We start from the raw sequence: 18,572 nt of genomic DNA, 5'->3' as shown, positions 1-18,572 counted from the left end.
CACACTCACCTGACTGATGGGCTGTATTTCTAGCTGCGTAGTTTTTATTTACCATTTTATTCATGTGCTAACTCCCAGGGACACCCAAGGGAACCATCTTTAGGCTGTCTTGATTAGCAGATGTTGCCTTTGCTATGTAATAACAATCTACTCACCACTTCCTCTTGCCAAGAAATGAGAAAAGCATCCTCGTTTGGAAACCCAGCTCTAACACATGAAGTGGATTAAGAAGGGCTGCCTCTCCAGAGTCCCAGCAAGCATTCCTCATAGCAGTTTGTTTTTCTTAAAGATAAAAACTGCACAGCAGTGTTTGGAGTTCAGTCTAACAAGTGCCTGGCTTGCATGACAAGATTTCACTTGGGCTATCTTAATTTTTTACATGTAAATTGTGTTGTAAGAAGTCTTTGGCATGATGTGATGTATGTAGCCGGGGTTTATTTTCCTAGGCTTGAGATTCTTTCGTTTGTTTTTAAATGGCAATCTATGACTGGTGAGTATTTAACATGCAACATAGTCAGGTCTTCCCAGGAATTCTGGGGAAAATAAGAAGGTGGCCTCACATCTGAGCACCTCTTCGCTGGAACAGAGGGCTGGGCTCAATGATGCAACAAAGAGAAACTCAAAGTGCACATTAGTTCTTAGTTAAGCTGGTATTTAAGTGGTTTTCACCCAGCCTGAAACTCGGAACTTCTCTTGAGTCTTTTGAAAGTCAAATCACTTTGGCTGTCATTTTATCTTGTAAAAAGTTATCCAAGAAGAAGCTATGCACTACAGTGTGCATCTGTCACCCTAGCACTGTAGGGCAGACACATGAAGATACCTGGAGATCACTGGCCAACCTGTCTGACCCAGTCCTTGTACTCTAAGTTCACTAAGACCCTATCAATTTTTTTTAAAAAGTGCATATGTATGTACATAACATGGAGAGCAACTAAGGAAAACTCTTGATGTTGTCACCTCCATGCAGGCATGTGTGTGTATACACTCACACACACACACACACACACACACACAAAACTGCATCCATTCATCCCCCCACATTTTCCTCAAAAGAAATAATAGAACCAGGAAAAACAACCTGCACAGTCCAGAACCTTTCAAATGCTCAAAATGTGGACAGTTCCCAAGAGTAATGTCTTGAATGAAGAAAGAGAATGGGGGTGATACCATGTAGTATGAGATCTGTCGTGTGTGTTAGGGTATGTTAAGAGCTGTACCTAAGCTGTAGCACTTACATAGAAGTAGAGAGAGAGAGAGAAAAAACCACCTCGTACTTGGATGATGTTAGATTTAAGTATCAAAAACATATGTTTTTCCACCCAACTTTCTCGTGGATCACAGAGTGATCCAGAACTCTGCTTTCCCTCTCACGCCATCCTAAAGAACAGCTACAAGTATCTCAGCAGGTCGTAACTGTAAAGTTGTAATGAATTGTGCTGTAAAGATGGTGTTCCTTTTGGCTGCAGGCAGCTTAGACTGTTTTCTAAACTGTGGAAAGCTAGGCTGGGTTTCGGTTCCATAGAAATGTCAAGGTGGACTCCCTGGTCATCACCTAACACTGATGTGTTCCACATGGGCCTCCCTGGGAGTGAGAGATTTTAGTTGGAGATGTTGGGAAATTATGCCTAATTATGTCATCCATACTGATACTGTAAACTGTCACTGGAACACTTGTACATCAGTGGCTGTTTGCTGTTTATATAAATCGCCACTTCCCTTAAGGAAAGACAAGCAACATAAACCTGTCTCTCATAGCCTACTACATTATGGCAAGCTTTACCGTTTGAGTCAATGGTCCTCGGGCATGGCTGAGCCAATGGTCTTCTGTTGCTTGGACTTTGGAGTACTCTGTTAACGTTAACGGAGCTGCTCAGATTGTGGGGAGAGGGCTATTCCCAAGCCTGTTTATTTATTAGCATTGTATTAGGGTAGGTGTTCAACTCTTCTAGTCACACGACCTCACCGTGGAAAGAAGACATGCCTACTTAGAGTGCCAAGCTCTCCATTCCTGGTTCTGACAGGAGGTGCCATGTGCAATGTTAGTCAATGGGAAAAGTTGCTGGCTAGCTCAGTGAGTAGATGGTTTCCATCTAAAAGTATGCTGAAGAGGGGGTCAAGTCCATCTATCTTGGGAGTACAAGACAGGCAGAAAAAATATGGGTGGGGAAGGTGACCATTTATCTTTTTGCTCAAATCTGTTTCTGACTCAAGAACATCCTGACACCATTTCTTTCTCTGTCTCTGTCTCTATCTCTGTCTGTCTCTCTCTGTGTCTCCGTGTATGTGTGTGTGTTTTGCCTACATCCTTCTCTGTGCATCATATAAATGTTTGGAGACCAGAAAAGGGCATTGGATCCCCTGAAACTGGAGGTATAGCTGGTTGTGAGTTGCTATGTGGATGCTGGGAATGAAACCCCGGTCCTCTAGAAGAGATGCTCATATCCTGCTCATATCCTGTATCCCAGCATTTGTTTTCATAAGGACAGCTCACTTGTGTGCTTCTGAAGTGAGGTTGGCCCCATAGCTGGCCTCCCTGGGAGAGATGTTAAAGGAGGAGATGAAATGAGGCATCAGAGCCAACCCAACCTCAGAGTCTCTTACAAATATGATTTTGTGTGACTTTTAATAAGTTTTACAAAGATTTACAGAGTAGGCACCTTGTAACAAACTTACGTTTTTAGAAGAGATTGCTAAAATATCTCCTCCAAGTAGTAATTCACTTGGTAGACAAGTCATGTGAGTTGAACTGGCCAATACTATAGACTATAAAACAATCTTTATATTTATTTTATAGAAAAGGATTTTTTCCCAAACAATATGTTCTGGTTATGATTTCCTCTCTGCCCATTCCTCCCAGTTTCTGCCTACCTCCCCGCCCCCAATCCAGGTCTATACCTTTTATGGCTTTCCTTAGAAAAGAAGCAAGCATGTAAAAAAATTATAATAAATTAAAATATGATAAATCAAAAAACAAACAAATCAGAAGAGGACTAAACAAGAAGAGGAACCAAAGAAAAAGCACAAGAAATACATAGAGATGTAAAGGCCCACAGGTTTGCACACTAAGGAATCCCACAAAGACTCCAAACCAGAAGCTATAATATACATGCAAATGAGCTGTAAGGTTAAAAAAAAAGTCCCTGACAACATAACGAGGCAAAGAACCTCTGCGGAGTTTGTTTTCTGTCAGCCATCTACCGCTGGACATGGAGTCTACCCTTAAGACTTTGTTTCCTTAGAGAAAACTAACTTTTCATTTGCAAGTGGCTATAAATTGAAGATAGGTTTTTGAGTTTGGGGTGTGGGTATGAGTCCACTTCTCTTTTCAGCTTTAGAGCCCCATGTGTGCATGCTGCCATGGTCTCTGTGAGTTCATATGTGCACCAAGCCCTGCTGTGCCTAGAAAGCTTTGACTCCTTGCTGCCTTCCATGCCCTCTGGCTCTTACACTCTTCCCACATCCTCTTTTGTGGGGTTCCTTAAACCCTGAGGGGAAGGATTTGATGGAGACACCCTATTTAGATTTGAATGTTTCAAAATCTCTCATTCTCTGGATATTATCTAATTCTAGGCTCTATATGTTTCCACCTGCTTCAGGAAGAGGCTTCTCTGAGAGGGCTGAGCACAGCACGGATCTATGGATATCACAGGAAGCTGTTAAGAGTCATCTTATTGCTTTACTTAACAGAAGAGTAGTATTTGAGTTTCCCCATATGTTCCTGGTCTATGTAGTTTCAGGTTCTCGGCCACACAAGCCACAAGAAATATCTGTGCCATCTCATGGAGTGGGTCTTAAGTCAAATATTGGTTGGTTACTCCCACACGATTTTTGCCATTATTTTTAGCAACATATATTGTAGGCAGGTCACTATTGTAGAAGGATGGTTTTGTAGCTGTGTTCATGGTGACCTCTCCCCTATGGTAGCATGCAGGGTACCTTTCAGTACCATAAACATTAGCCAATAGAGGTGAAAATCCTAGGAAGGTACCAATTGGACTTGTCTGTGTTGAATACGAGTCGTGTAGGTGTTGCCGTCAGTTTATGGAGAGCAACCAATAGTTTTGGCAATAGCCCGGGTACTTCTTTAGCCAAAAACTCAGTTAGATATAACTCATTCCCAGTACTGGGAGCTTCATTGGGTGGAGAGAATTGTCCAGTTGGGGATCGGTCTCTCCCGATATTTGGGGGTTACATCCAAATGAAAAAATAGGTCAGTGAGCTACTCAGAAAGCCCCAAGCCCACCAGGACATGGACCATTGGTCCCATTTAGATGGCTGGCAAGGGAGGGAAGCAGTGTTGAAGGACAGGGGGCCCCTCCCACTGCCGATACCATTTGTTTTCTTCTGGGAATTTGTCTTTGGTGTCTCAAAGCTGAATCACCAAGGCAGTGGCATAAACTGACCATCAAGTGTTTCTGCTACGGTTCTATTTTAATATAGAGAGAAGTTCTATAGTTTTATAATTCCAATTTTTATATTATTGTTATTATTATTATAGAGGGGGAGGGGAGGGCACATAACATAGCACACATGTAGAGGTCAAAGGGCAGCTTTCAGGAGTCCGTCCTCGCCTTCTCTGGTGGTATTGAGGAACTGAACTCTGACCTTTAAACTTGAACGCAAAATACTGTAACCCACTGAACCATTTGGCCAGCCTTAGAGTTTCCAGTCATAAAAGTTTCTGTTTCTTTGCTCAATGTTTTTAATTGATTACAAGTGTATTTTCCTTTATGTCTTTGAAGCATAAATAAGAAGCTACTTTGAAGTCTGGCTGTTCTGACATCTGGGAGTTGAATCCCTGATGGTCTTTTTTTTTTTGGGGGGGGGGATCACATTTGTACAAGCATCTATTAGCAACTCCACATCTTGTAGTCATTGAGAATATGCTTTCCTTGAGCACACAGCTTACTTGATTAGAAGTAAAGTGGAAAAGTGGCCGTGGTACGTGATCGCTCAGGATTCATCTAATCTTGTCCCGTGGTCCTCCCTTTATACACTAAAACCATATTGTCCTTCAGAGGCAATTAATCTACCTTGTGGGACCCAGAGGGTTGATTTTATATATTATGTGGTAGATTCTGGTATTTGGAAGATGTGGTCAACTGATTTTAATATTTTTCTTTTTAACCACAGAGTATATTAAAAATACTCCACCTCGATATCTTTTTGTGGACATGTTATTTTCTACAATATCGGTAACCCTAAATAATTTTATTTTCGATCTAATGTCATGACTAAGATGCTTTTTTTTTTTGTTTGTCTCTTAGGAAAAAATGCTGCAAAGGATATAAATTTGTTCTTGGACAGTGTATTCCAGAAGGTATGTAATTTAATAGATGATTTCATCTCCCCTTTTCATGACTGATTACCAGAGCCTACAAAGTTTGTGTGCATATGGAATGTGTTAGCTATATGTGCATTATGTGCGCCGAGCTATGGATGTAATTGTAATTCTCCTTTTCGATGATTGGATTCTTTGCGGTGTGCTCTGTGTGACTCACTGACATGCTTAGATTGGGGGGTCCATGCTTAGCAAGCTGTAAACTCTTCTCTGGTATTATATGCACTAGTTGTAACATACTCCTTTCCTGCACTCTCTCCCTGCTCCGGTGCATGGAACTGCAATCCCTTTAGATGATTTCTTATGATGCTACCCAATTACACAGCCTAGCCCTAAAATTAGAAAGATTGATCCTCTTGTCACGTGCTTCAGAGCAAAGGGACAACAGGTGGATCACACTGAACACTCTGAGCAGGTTTTAATTATGATTTTGTATGCTACTTAATCGAACTTTAAGCATTGGCTTTCACAGTCAGGTTTTGCTATGATGTCATACAAGCATCGGAAGCATTGTGCCATATTTATAGGACTTAATCCATGGGGCTGATCACTATAAAGTACTTGATGAGTGGTGGTTGCTGCTGCCGTGTTTACAAACATCAATAGGTACCACAAAGGCGTTATTATAGAGACAGACATTCACGGCAGACACAACCCAGAGCTTCAGTGGACAGAGGCAGACTCAGAATAGAGAGACTTGAGCTGGGTCATCAATCAAGGAAAGCTGCCCAGGTTGTAGGTAGGAGAGGAGCACTACAAAATATTCCAACAAGGTATTGACATGGAAGACTGTCTGAAGAGCCAGGAGTTCATGTTCTTGTGCTGGGGCTGGGTCAGGGAGTAGGGTGTATGAAATAGTTTTCTTTACCATTGCTCTAGAAGCTGTATCTCTTTTAGAGCAGTGGTTCTCAGCCCTCCTAAAGCTCCAGCCCTTTAATACAGTTCAAGTTGTCGTGACCCCTAACCATGACATTATTTTCATTAGTTACTTCATAACTGCAATTTTGCTACTGTTATGAAATTGCAATGCAGATACCTGATATTTGTATGGTCTTAGGTAAACCCTGTAAAAAGAGTTGTTCAACCCCCGGAGGAGTTGGGACCCAGATTGAGAACCGCTGCTCTAGGAGCCTGGGAACCCAGACAAGCTAATTCTGTTGCGTTATCTCATGGAGCAAAATGTCTCTATCATTTTGAATTCATTGACAAAGGATGAAAGAATTTGCTAAACCATAGATTACCCATGGGGAGGCTGTTAGGCAATAGATCCATACGTGATTTCTCATGCCTTAGGTCTCTCTGAGCTGAGAAGCTCTGTCCTGGTTGGTCCTGTGGGTGAGAACCAGGTGGGAGGAAAAATCACATAAGTCAGAAGAGTTCCAGCAAACCTCAGCTCTGCTCGGTCACCAGCTGTATCATTTACATGGCAGCTTGGCAAATAGCAAAGGAAATTAGGTTTAGGCCTGTCAACTTAAGATCCTAAATAAAGATTGTGTTCAACCGAATTAAAAACATATGGATACTATATGGTTGCCATTTTTTAAATGGTAGGCATTGAAGCTTCAAATGCCTTGGCCAAAATCTAACATTCCTCACCTTAAAGACAACAGCACCCATGACTGGTAACACCAAAAAACAGCAAGCATATTTCCAGGGAAAGTAGGCCCCAATACTAGTGTATGCAACTCTTTGTTCTATCGCTTTCCACCAGAATAGCATTTAATGTTTATTTTAATCTAAAGGAATAAAGTGATTACTTGTTTCCCTTACTAACGATATCATTTGTAGAGAGCTTTCTACTACTCAAGAATGAAAAGAAAGAACCAAGGCTGAAGGCATAGCTTGTTGTCCCAGCACTTGGGAGACAACACAGGGGAGATCAAGAGGTTAAAGGTCAGGGGCTGGAGAGGAGGGTCAGCAATTAAAGGGGTGGATGACTTTTTCAGGGGACCAGAATTTTATTGCAAACAACCACATCAGATAGCTCATAACCAGCAGTCACTCCAGCTGCAGGGGATCTAATGCTCCTTCCTGGCCCCGGTGGGCACCTGAGTTCATGTGCGTATCTCCCATGCAGACACATGCGCAGATACGTAATTAGAAAACAAATGAAATTGAATCTTCTATTTTAAAAAGTTCCAGGCAAATCTGGGCTGTAGAGTGGGCTCCACGGTAGTCTAAGACAAAGAGAGACCATGACTCAAAACCTGGATGGAGGACTGATGAGGAGTACCAAGTACATAGACAGGACTTCAGATTAGACACAGAGCTAATCAGTGGTATGTGTGTACACACACACACACACACACACACACACAGACACACACACACACACAGAGAGACAGAGAGAGACAGAGAGACAGAGAGAGACAGAGAGACAGAGAGACAGAGAGAGAGAGAGAGACAGAGAGAGACAGAGAGACAGAGAGAGAGAGACACAGAGAGAGACAGAGAGACAGAGAGAGACAGAGAGACAGAGAGAGAGAGACACAGAGAGAGACAGAGAGAGAGAGAGAGAGAGACAGAGAGAGAGAGACACAGAGAGAGAGAGAGACAGAGAGAGACAGAGAGACAGAGAGACAGAGACACAGAGAGAGAGAGAGAGACAGAGAGACAGAGAGAGAGAGACACAGAGAGAGACAGAGAGAGAGAGAGACAGAGAGAGAGAGACACAGAGAGAGAGAGAGAGAGACAGAGAGAGACAGAGAGACAGAGAGAGAGAGACACACACAGAGAGAGAGAGAGAGAGAGATTGTAATTAAGATGTATCCGGTAAGACAGACTCATGAGCATGTGGAGATGCAAGCCCAAATGTCAAGTAGGAGTCGTCACCTGGTTCACATTATGGTTCAAATCCAAAGACAAGTTCCTAGCAGCATCCCTCTTCAATAAGATTGGTCAGCCTTCCTTCCAACAGCTAAGCAAGGCTGACCCTTCCCCATAGAGTATAATCTGATTGATTCAAAGTTGACTAAGTTTATATGTTAAACCTCATCCTAAAAATACACAGAAAAATGAGCTGGACATGGAGGTCATGGGCAGAAGGATTGCCTCCAGGCACCTGGGCTACAAAGTGAATTCCTGAGCTACAGGGTAAGACCCTATCTCAAAAGCAAAACAGTCCACACAGAAACATCTTAGAATAAATATTTGACTGGGTATTTGGATATTTGATCTTCAAGTAACAAGGTCATGACACATGACACAATGATAACTGTGCAGAAAACAGCCTAAACATGTCCCCGAGGAGGCTACATAGCGATGCTAAAATTTCTCCCTGATATTCTAGAATATAAACAATATGGTGTTAAAATGAATAGTACTTAAATGTTATAATGTGAAGTTAACCCATCGTATGAGCCACAATATGAAAGGGAATAAAGATAGCAGCACATAGATGCTGAAAGATGTTATATGAGAGAAGAAATGAATACCCAGGAAAACCATAGACCTAATTTTCATTATTGGCCCCATGGCCATACTTCTCTCTGCCTTTCATTCCTAGTGCTTTTAGCCTAATAAAGGTCTCACCTCACCAATCACAGTCCTCATCACATGGTCAGGTGCTCCCAATCCTCATTCCTAGAGGATCTAAAATATTGATCTTACCTGAATCCACATAGTTTTCTGTTGGCGTTAGTCTCTGGCCATAGCATTAATAACACTATGAGATACAAAGGGCCCCTATAGTCCACACACACTTGCTTAGCATATGCAGAATAGCAGAGCATTTTCCGCTTTGTGTTTAGAATCAGTTGTCTGTGGGTACAGTAACTTCTTTCTATGACTGGGACACAGGTATGAGGAAGCCAGTACCCCAGCAGGAAATCAGTGGAATCTCTCTAACTTTTCCTAAAAGGCGCACACTCTATTTGGAGCTGAGGTAGCTAGGCTGGCAGACCATAAAGCCATGTGATCACCAGCTCTAAGAGAGAACACTCGAGTTGGGTAGACCGGCGAGTACTCAGTAAACATGGTAGACTGGGATAGCACAACGGCTCTCTTTCTGTGTGTTCCTAGGATGAGATTAACCTTTGAGTCAGTCAAATTCGAATGAAGTAGATTATATTCTTGATGCAGATCAGCTTCCTACAGTTTAGGAAGGCTTAATCTCCTTCAGTGAAGGGAGGACACTACCAGCTCATGGAGAACTGCATACTGGACACTGACTTACCATACATACATCCTCTTGAGGGATTTTTAACTAGAGCAAATATTGGGGTACTGTGGCTCCACTGAGTTGACTTTCAAATTAACCGCCCCACAGATAGTAAAAAAAAGAGACTAGAGTTTCTAAGCAAACCTGCTGATGATGGAAAATGACGATAATACGCTGCCTCCCACTGTCCAGAACGGTGAGCTACAGTATACCTACAGGTAGGTTAATCTGGCCACCTTACTTTGGAAATAAAGTTTTATTGAAACCAGATCGAGTTAGTCATCCTCTTTAAGCACTGCCTGTGGCCTCTTTACATGGCAACAGGAAGGCTGAGTGGCTGCAATATAAGACTGCAAACCCAAGGTCTGCCCTTTCCCAGAAAACGCTTGCTGACTCCTAGTGTCCGTGAGATATCAGAATGGTTGGACAGATTCATTCCAGCTAAGCAGTTATGAATTGAGCATCAGCTGGAGAGGGAATCACGCTGTTTATTCCAGGGGACATCATCCCTGACAGGTGGCCAAACAGTAGTAAGAACTGAAAGCAAGAAGCCAGAAAAGTTGGCTTACTTTCCTAGTCAGACACTGTCCCTCGAGTGGCATTTAATCTCACTATGAGATCACTGTGATGTGAAGATGTGTAGTTTTCTTATCAGTATTTTATGAGAGGAAATGGGAACCTCAAGACCTCAAAATCAAGCTGGGAAAAGTGACTCAGTGCTTGAAATCCCAGCACTGGAGAGGCTGAAATGGAAAAACGACCTCAAGCTAAGGCTAGTCTAGGCTGCATAACAAGACCCTACCTTAAAACAACAAAAGCACTCTGTGTGTTCAAGTTAGGCAGGTGAGGGAAGGTGGCAGGACATCTGAGTGAAAGAGAAGAGCATTATGGGTATTGATGAGACAGACAAGGCTATGTTGAGGGTCAAGAAAGACTTGGCACTGGCAGTGTCACTTGGAAGCTGCTTAGAATGTCAACTGTATGGCACTGAGGTAAGTCTGAAGGAGCTGGCAGGACTTACTTGGAGGCAAAAGCTTGTGTGATGGTAAAAGCTGTGACTGTGACACAGGACAAAGAAAAGATGTGATAATGTGTAAGCCATGGTGGTGCACACCTTTAATCCCAGGACTCAGGAGGCAGAGGCAGGCAGATCAGTTCAAGTTTGAGGCCAGCCTGATCTACAAAGTGAGTTCTACAAAGTCTGATCTACAAAGTGACATTCAGGGCTACACAGAGAAATCTCATCTTGAAAAAACAAAACAAAACAAAACAAAACCAGCCAAACAGACACACTCATAAATGACTCTAGAGTTTGGAAGTCTTGAGGGCTAAAATGCCAGACCCCAAATATGAGACTGAACCATGGCTTAATCCTGATGAGTGCAGACTGAGCATCCCTCATCTGAAATGCTCAGGGCCAGACATAAACTTCACATGTCAGAGTTCTTGGACTGGGAAGTATCGTCCTAGACCTTGCTTTCCGAGCATCCCTAAGCTGAAAATCTGAAAGGCTCCAAAATCCAAAAGCATCATGCCACTCAGAATCAAGTTTTCAAATTAGGCATCCTCTACATACATAAGAAGCCGGGATGAGCTGAGCAAGGGTTGACCTACACAGAGCTCAGCCTTTTGGAGGATAGCCTGGCAGTGTTACTTACACACAGTGGATTTACCGGTGAAGATTCTTGGCTAAGAAGCTGTTTGCACCAGAGACTCTGGGTCTGAATTAGAATAATGCCAAGAGAAACAGAGCTGAGACGATAGAAAGTAGATAAAAATTTAAAGATAGAAGCTGCGTGACTGAAAGTAGGTGGGCTCTAGAAAACAAGCATCAAAAATAAAGGACTGAGTAAATTCATTACCGCTGTTCCCCTCGGAAACCTACAAAGTGGAAGGGGCATCAATCCACAAGATCAGAAGGAACAGAAGAGCAGATATCAGCACAAAATGTTAGAAGCCAGAGAACAGACCTGGGGTGGGAAAAAGCTTAGCAAGATGAGGAGAAGGAAGCCTTAACCATCACCAGGAAAAGCTAAGGACATGTGACGTCATACCAAAACAGATAGTCAAGGCTACTACAAAAGCCCTGAGAACAAACCTGTGACCAGCACTCCATGGCCACCACATCAGTTCTGTCTCCTAGTCCCAGCTCTGCTTGAGTTTCTACCCTGACTTCTCTCAGTGATGGACAGTGACATGAAACTATAAGATGAAATAAACGCTTTCCTAACAACAACAAAGTAACCAAAACAGAAGGGGCTGGGGTGGAGGGGAGGAGTAACTCAGTTGATAAAGTACTTAGGATACAAGCACGAGAACCTACGTCCAGGTTCCCAGTGCTCACATTAAAATGCCAGGTGATGTGTCTGTAACTCCAGAATTTTCAGGGACAGAGCTAAGGGGAATCCTGGGACTTCACTGGTCAGCAAGTCTTCCAGATTTCAGGAGCATCCAGTTTCAGTGAGAGACCCACTTTCAATAAGCAAGGGAGAACATGCCCAAGAAATATACCCAACATTGACCACTGACCCACACATATATGTCCATACAAACACAGAAAGAAAGAAAGAAAGAAAGAAAGAAAGAAAGAAAGAAAGAAAGAAAGAAAGAAAGAAAGAAAGAAAGAAAGAAAGGAAGGGAGAGAGAGAGAGAGAGAGAGAGAGAGAGAGAGAGAGAGAGAGAGAGAGAGAGAGGAAGGAAGGAAGGAAGGAAGGAAGGAAGGAAGGAAGGAAGGAAGGAAGGAAGGAAAGAAGGAAAGAAGGAAAGAAGGAAAGAAGGAAAGAAGGAAAGAAGGAAAGAAGGAAAGAAGGAAAGAAGGAAAGAAGGAAAGAAGGAAAGAAGGAAGGAAGGATGAATTAGCTAGAAGTTAAAGAGGTTGCCCTCCCAGATCTTGTTCTATCAGACAGATAGAACACTGACCCTGACATGACTACGCAAGGAGAGCCCAAGATGATTCTGAGAAGGTGAAGCAAGGCTTCAAAAACAGATGACAGTAAGAGTCTAATACTTAAAACAGGGGCATTCAGCTCATGTCCCCGCATTGCCTGTTCAAACACCCAGCTTGGATCTCTGTTCATTTGAGATCTAGTGACTTATTCTCAGGCACATATTTAGAAGTATTACATGGTGTTACATGACATCAAGAGTCGCCGTGACTAAAGACATTATCTCTGGATGGATCCTAGACCTCTGGGGTACTAGACAGTCAGTGCTGTTGCTCTGAACTCCGAGAACATGACCCCATGGGATCTTGAACCCATACTTTGGGGGGGATGGCCGGTGTTGATGACTATCAAAATAAAAATGTCCATAGACCCAAGATAGAACATAGCCCACAGAAAAGAAGGCAAGGCAGGCTTGAAACCAATAGCAACCCCCAAAACACAGGGTTATCTTAGGTTTATCTTAATTCTGGGAAACCCAAAAACACAGGGCTATCTAGGGTTATCTCGGTTCTGGGGAAGTAAAACAGGGTCCCCAACAGACAAATGGTCAGAGTTCATGCCTAAGCTCAGCAGAGAACAGCTAAAACACTGACATCTCATTCAACTAAAAAAAAATCCAAAGAAATCACCAACAAGATGGAGAGACTGAGAAGTGTGTAGTCCAGGGGGTGTGGGGAGAAGATTGCAGATGCAGAGGTGACTGTGAGAAATACAGCTCACAGGAAGGGGCAGAAGTGACACCCGGGGAAGCAGGAATAGAAGGGGACACTGGCACAGTTGCTTCTCACAATAAGCCTTGTTGGATACCACAAGTCCTTTAGGCCATCTTGTCCTTTGCTACCCAATGATGGTAACCACTGGTTGGAAAAGGGTGGCTCACCAGCCATCCTGAGACCTTGCTCTCAAGCTAAAGGAACCTAGAATTTCATTGAGAAAATTCTATATAACCAAACAGTTTGCAAGACTGGGTATCATCTATGCAGGCAGAACAGACCTGGACTCTCACCTGTAGGAAGGAGTCCTCAGAAAGGGCAGCTTCGGGTCATCATGAGACTAACATGTCACACTAACCCTGCCTGTATCAGGAGATGACAAGCCCACCTGTTTGGCTTCATATTTACCAGAGCAGAGCAGAGCCAGGCTCTCTCTGTATCCACAGAGACTGCATCTGTCAGCATGGGAGGAAAGCAGAGGTGATTAATGAGATGTTGAGTCTTGGCTGGGAGCAAACGCTGAGCCTGAGCTACTGACGTCGAGCCAAAGGCCCTTCAAGAGATGCATTAAACACCAGTTCATCAGTTCCCAGAGGAACATATACCCTAATTCCTTGGGTAATAGAGAACCCACTCTAATTTACACGGGCTTCAGGCTGATAAGACATCCGTAGCCATATAAATGTGTCTAAGTTCACTTCTTGGAGTGCAGAACCAACCCTCCTGTGAGTACCCTTGTAACATTTGCTCATGCAAGCACAGGCTCTGAGAAGTCTCCACAACTCCAAAATATCCCTGCTACTTCTCAGAGCCTGCCTGACCCCAAGCCCTTCCTCTCACAGAATAACACTCAACTGTCACCAGCTCTGCCCTGTCTTTACATTCTGCTAGTAGGAGTACACTCTCTGTAACATTTGTAGGAGAAGACAAAAGAGGTCTTGTGGACGCTGAGGCACGGGGATGCTGCGGCACGTGGACGCTGAGGCACGGGTGGGCTGTGCTCAGGGATGCTGCGGCACCTGGCCGCAGGGTGAAAATGGGAGGATGGGAAGGTGACTTAGGGAAGAAAATTCTAGGCACGTTCACTATTAGTCATGGAGAGGCCGTGCATTAATCATCTATTGTAGGCTCTCAGTACTGTTGAAAGCATTAATAGCCCTCTAAAAGTAGCCAGTCGCGCTTCACATTTAACCCGTACCAAAGAGCAGCCCTCAGTGTCTGTACCAGGCTATGGCTGGGACACCCGCCTCACGCTGAGATTGATGTGAGTCCACTCTTCTCTTCCAGATTATGACATTTGTGCCCAAGCTCCCTGTGAACAGCAGTGCACGGATAACTTCGGCCGTGTGCTGTGCACGTGCTACCCGGGATACCGATATGACCGCGAGAGACACCAAAAGCGGGAGAGACCGTACTGTCTGGGTGCGTAGGAAATGCATTTCCGGCTCCCAGGGACATGCTGAGTTCCGGTACCACTGCTTTTTGTTGTCTTTGCTACAGCAGCAGCAGCAGGACCAGTTCAGAGGAGCAGCTCTAGTGTGTGATTCCTCCCCTGAAGTCCTTGTACTTGTGGAATGGAGTGTAGTTTGGTTTAAGCCTGTGGATCACCCAATGGCTTTCTTTTATTATGTTTATCAAAACAAGTTATGTACAAGGATGTCATTGGGAGCTAGATTGAGGGGACAGAGGAGAGATAAGAGCAGGAGAAGAGGGACAATCTTCTACATAAACTAGAATGGTGTGAGACAGAAAATAAACGATCAGAAGCTAAGAATCAATCCAACACTCAGGAGATCTCTCTGAGTTCAAGGCCAGCCCAGTCTACTACTCTACCTATTGAGTTCCTGAACAACCAAGTTTACATAGAGAGACCTTGATTAAAAAAAAAAAAAAAGTCAAAAACGTAAAATCACAGAACAAACCCAGAACAAAAGGATGCATAGTCCCAGGGACATTTCCATGTAGGCTTCAGCTGGGAACTCCAGCCTCTAGGTGGCAGTGTGTACTGCCAGGGGAAACACCCACATTGCCACCGTTCTCCTTGGTGCCCTCAGCTCCTGTCAGAGCAAGGTATTTGGCAGCCTGCCCAGGGAGCAGTTAGGAAGCTGTCCACTGCCTGAAGCTCAGGGCCAGGCTCTGCCTCCCATGGGTGTGGAGTCTGAGGTTGGGTCTCTGTTCCCACCCACAACAGCCAGGTGTCTTCATCCAGCGGTCAGGAAGTGGAAGGCAGCCTTCCTCTTTTTTTTTTTTTATTGTGATGAGAAACATTTTTGTTTCCACCCCGTGCCACAGGGAACTGAGGGACAAAGTCCACGCTGACTCGATTGTGGTCCTTTGTTTGATGATCTCATGGCTCATTTCCACAGATCACCAGGGGTCAGCTTGGGTCAGTATGGAGCAGGGGCTGCCTGGAGAAACCTCTCTCCATGAGGTCCAACTGACTATTTACTTTCGTTAGAAGTAGCTGTTTCCAGTTACTGTCATGCCTCTTAACTGGGAAGAGATGGTTCCTAAGTGACCTTTGGGTCGCCATCATGCTGTTTGAAATTTCCCATTAAAAAGGGGGATCTAAAACCTCAGCTCGCACTGAGCTTCCTGTGAGAAGTCAGTTATGTTGCTGGTCACCTTCCACCCTGGGGAGTGCTTAGGGCTGGTCACACTGTCACGCTCTGCAGGCACGGGAGTCTCTGAGGCACCAAGCCACATGACAGACAGGAACTCCACTACTCTAGGTCTATAATGACAGGGCCCAAAGTAAAGTTTTTATGTATGGCTTACATTCCCAGAACTAACTGGACTTTATGCTTCTCTGGTCCAGATCTAGAAGTTTCTCTTGTTCATACCAATATAGAGGGACCAGGGTCATGTTGGATGCTGTGTTGAAATTATTCTATGCATTTGGTTCAAACCAGATATCGATGAATGTGCCACCAGCAATACCACTCTCTGTGCACATATCTGCATCAACACCATGGGCAGCTACCACTGTGAGTGTCGGGAGGGCTACATCCTTGAGGACGATGGGAGGACCTGCACAAGGGGAGACAAATACCCCAATGACACTGGTAAGCAGGATAAGCATAATACCTCTAACTGTGTGCATGCTTCTATTAGATATTATATAGAATGTCAGTTTAGGAAATATATATATATACATATACATACATATACATATATGTGTGTGTAATTGTGTGTGTGTATATATATATATATACACACACATACATATATATGTATATATACATATGCAATATTATGTCTTATATATTTCTATAAATTTATATCTTATAAATGTATCTTATATGTATAATACATATTATATATTTATATGTATGATATTTCATATAATATCTTATGATATGTATATATTATAGATATATAATATGTATATAATATATACATATCATTATATAAAATAAAACTAGGTATAATCTATAATTCATATTATAATTATACTATATATAGTGTTATTTTTAATGTTGTAAATGTATTATTTATCCAATTTTATGCATTTACATGTAGTATGTATTATACATAACATGTAAATTATAAGTACTTGGGAGCCCAGCACTCCTTTGGGGACTCTGTGCAGGATGGGGCACTTACAAGTGGGACCTAGACTCATTCTATAGAGAGCTGATGGGAGCAGGGCCCATGTCAGCTGCTGCAAGCTGGCACATGCTGGAGGAAAGTGGCACATGCTGGAGGAAAGTGGCACATGCTGGAGGAAGGTGGCACATGCTGGAGGAAGGTGGCACATGCTGGAGGAAGGTGGCGTGCCTCTGGAGAAATCAGTAGCACTTGGCTGTGTGTTTCCAAGAATCTAGAATGAACAGGAAAGGAGCCAGATGTACCATGTTCTCTCAAAGAAAATGTGCTGAAATATGTATTTGTATAATTTCTACATATGGCCACAGTCTATTTTAGCACAAGTCAAAATGCAGTCTCTATCATGTGCCCATCTGTGAACTAGTTGTTTGGTTCATGATCAGATAAAAAACAGAAAATGAGAGAGCATGTAAATTTTTACACCAAGTTGAGAGAGGACATTTGTTTAAATTCCAAACTTTATTCTTGCATTTCACATATGATCTGTCAAATAACTCATTTTGTATCAGCCCACAGTTAGCTACAAAATTTCTACCAGCTGGGGCTTCTGCATGGCGCTCTGAGACTGCTGGACATCAATACAGCAGCCAGATTCAGCCAAGATGGCTGTTCACTGGAGCCTAGGGTCAGCCTATATACGGGTTACTTCTCTGAGTCCAAAGGAAGGGGTGGGGGGAGAATAATGCAAAAGCAGAAGAAAGAGGAAGGGGAGAAAGAAAATAATTCCCAGCTTGGTGGGCAAGTGCTTATAACATTCACTTGCAAAGTAACTCTAATACCTCTGCCAAGTGCCAAGCTAGTCATTAAGTTTTAGAATTTTAGCCTTTGGAGACGAATGCCAATAAACCCTCCAGCTGGATTGACCTTTGGGTCAAAATCATCTTTGCTACCAGTGTTGGTGCAGAGAAGTCCTTAGCCATTTAGAGGGTCAGAAGTTGAGGTCTGTGCCATTATGAACATGCATGCTTGCATACATGCGTGCACGTGCATACACACAGATATATACACAGAGAGAGAGAGAGAGAGAGAGAGAGAGAGAGAGAGAGGGAGGGAGGGAGGGAGGGAGGGGGAGAAGGAGGAGAAGGAGAGGGAGGAGAGGGAGAAGGGGGAGGGGGAGGGGGAGAGGGAGAGTGTGTGAGTTAGAGGTTAGAGGACCTGAGGCATCCCTGGGAAGGGAGGAGGCTCCTGGGGCAAATCACATGCACAGAGATGTGCAGGGAGATGAGAAAACCAGAAACATCTGGACAATCACAAGATGGAGCCTCAGCTTCAAAAAGGGCCAGGAGGCAGCAGACAGCTGGAGACCAGCTGCCTCACAAGGAACAACTACAAAGGCAGATTCTGAAGGGCATCTCAGTTGAGTCATGGAGAAGCCACCATGTGCAAAACGTAAATGCAAAATAACTCTTCAGAGCCAGTTCAGAACAGGGCATTTAGGGATCCTGCGCATGAGCTAGAGGGACTACACAAGGGGACACCTTCACAACTCCAAATCATGTGGAGCCCACAAATTAAGTGGACACCACAGATCAAGGGACAGCAATCTTTGAGGAACAACATTTAATTGAGAAAATAACTTAGAGACCACTTTTTATTCAAAATTAAAAATCACTGCAGTTTTGCCCCATGTGCAAAGAGGATGGGAGAGAGCCAGGGAGGCATGGCCTATCTCCGGGAGGTGTGGCCTATCTCGGGGAGGTATGGTGTACCTCAAGGAGGTGTGGCCTATCTCAGTGAGGTGTGGCCTATTTCAGGGAGATGTAACATATCTGGAGGAGGTGAGGTGTATCTCTTAGGTTGTGTCC

General features: G+C 43.6%; 1 protein-coding gene across 2 annotated transcripts in view; it reads left to right on the top strand.

The window, feature by feature from the left end:
* The window catches only part of Ccbe1 (collagen and calcium binding EGF domains 1), a 234,984-nt gene that overhangs the window by 192,521 nt on the left and 23,891 nt on the right, over positions 1–18,572 (top strand). The window contains exons 3-5 of one of the 2 annotated variants that reach the window (NM_178793.4): positions 5,268–5,320; positions 14,446–14,580; positions 16,071–16,223. In NM_178793.4, the coding sequence (NP_848908.1) occupies positions 5,268–5,320; positions 14,446–14,580; positions 16,071–16,223 (341 nt within the window). Of the gene's footprint in view, positions 1–5,267; positions 5,321–9,118; positions 9,719–14,445; positions 14,581–16,070; positions 16,224–18,572 lie in introns of those variants that run through there. The other variant, XM_006526021.4, reaches the window with a different exon arrangement.

Source organism: Mus musculus, chromosome 18 (genome assembly GCF_000001635.26).
Source record: "Mus musculus strain C57BL/6J chromosome 18, GRCm38.p6 C57BL/6J".
Lineage (NCBI taxonomy): Eukaryota > Metazoa > Chordata > Mammalia > Rodentia > Muridae > Mus > Mus musculus.
Note: the sequence above shows the minus strand (reverse complement) of the source record. Positions and strands in the feature narration are given on the sequence as shown.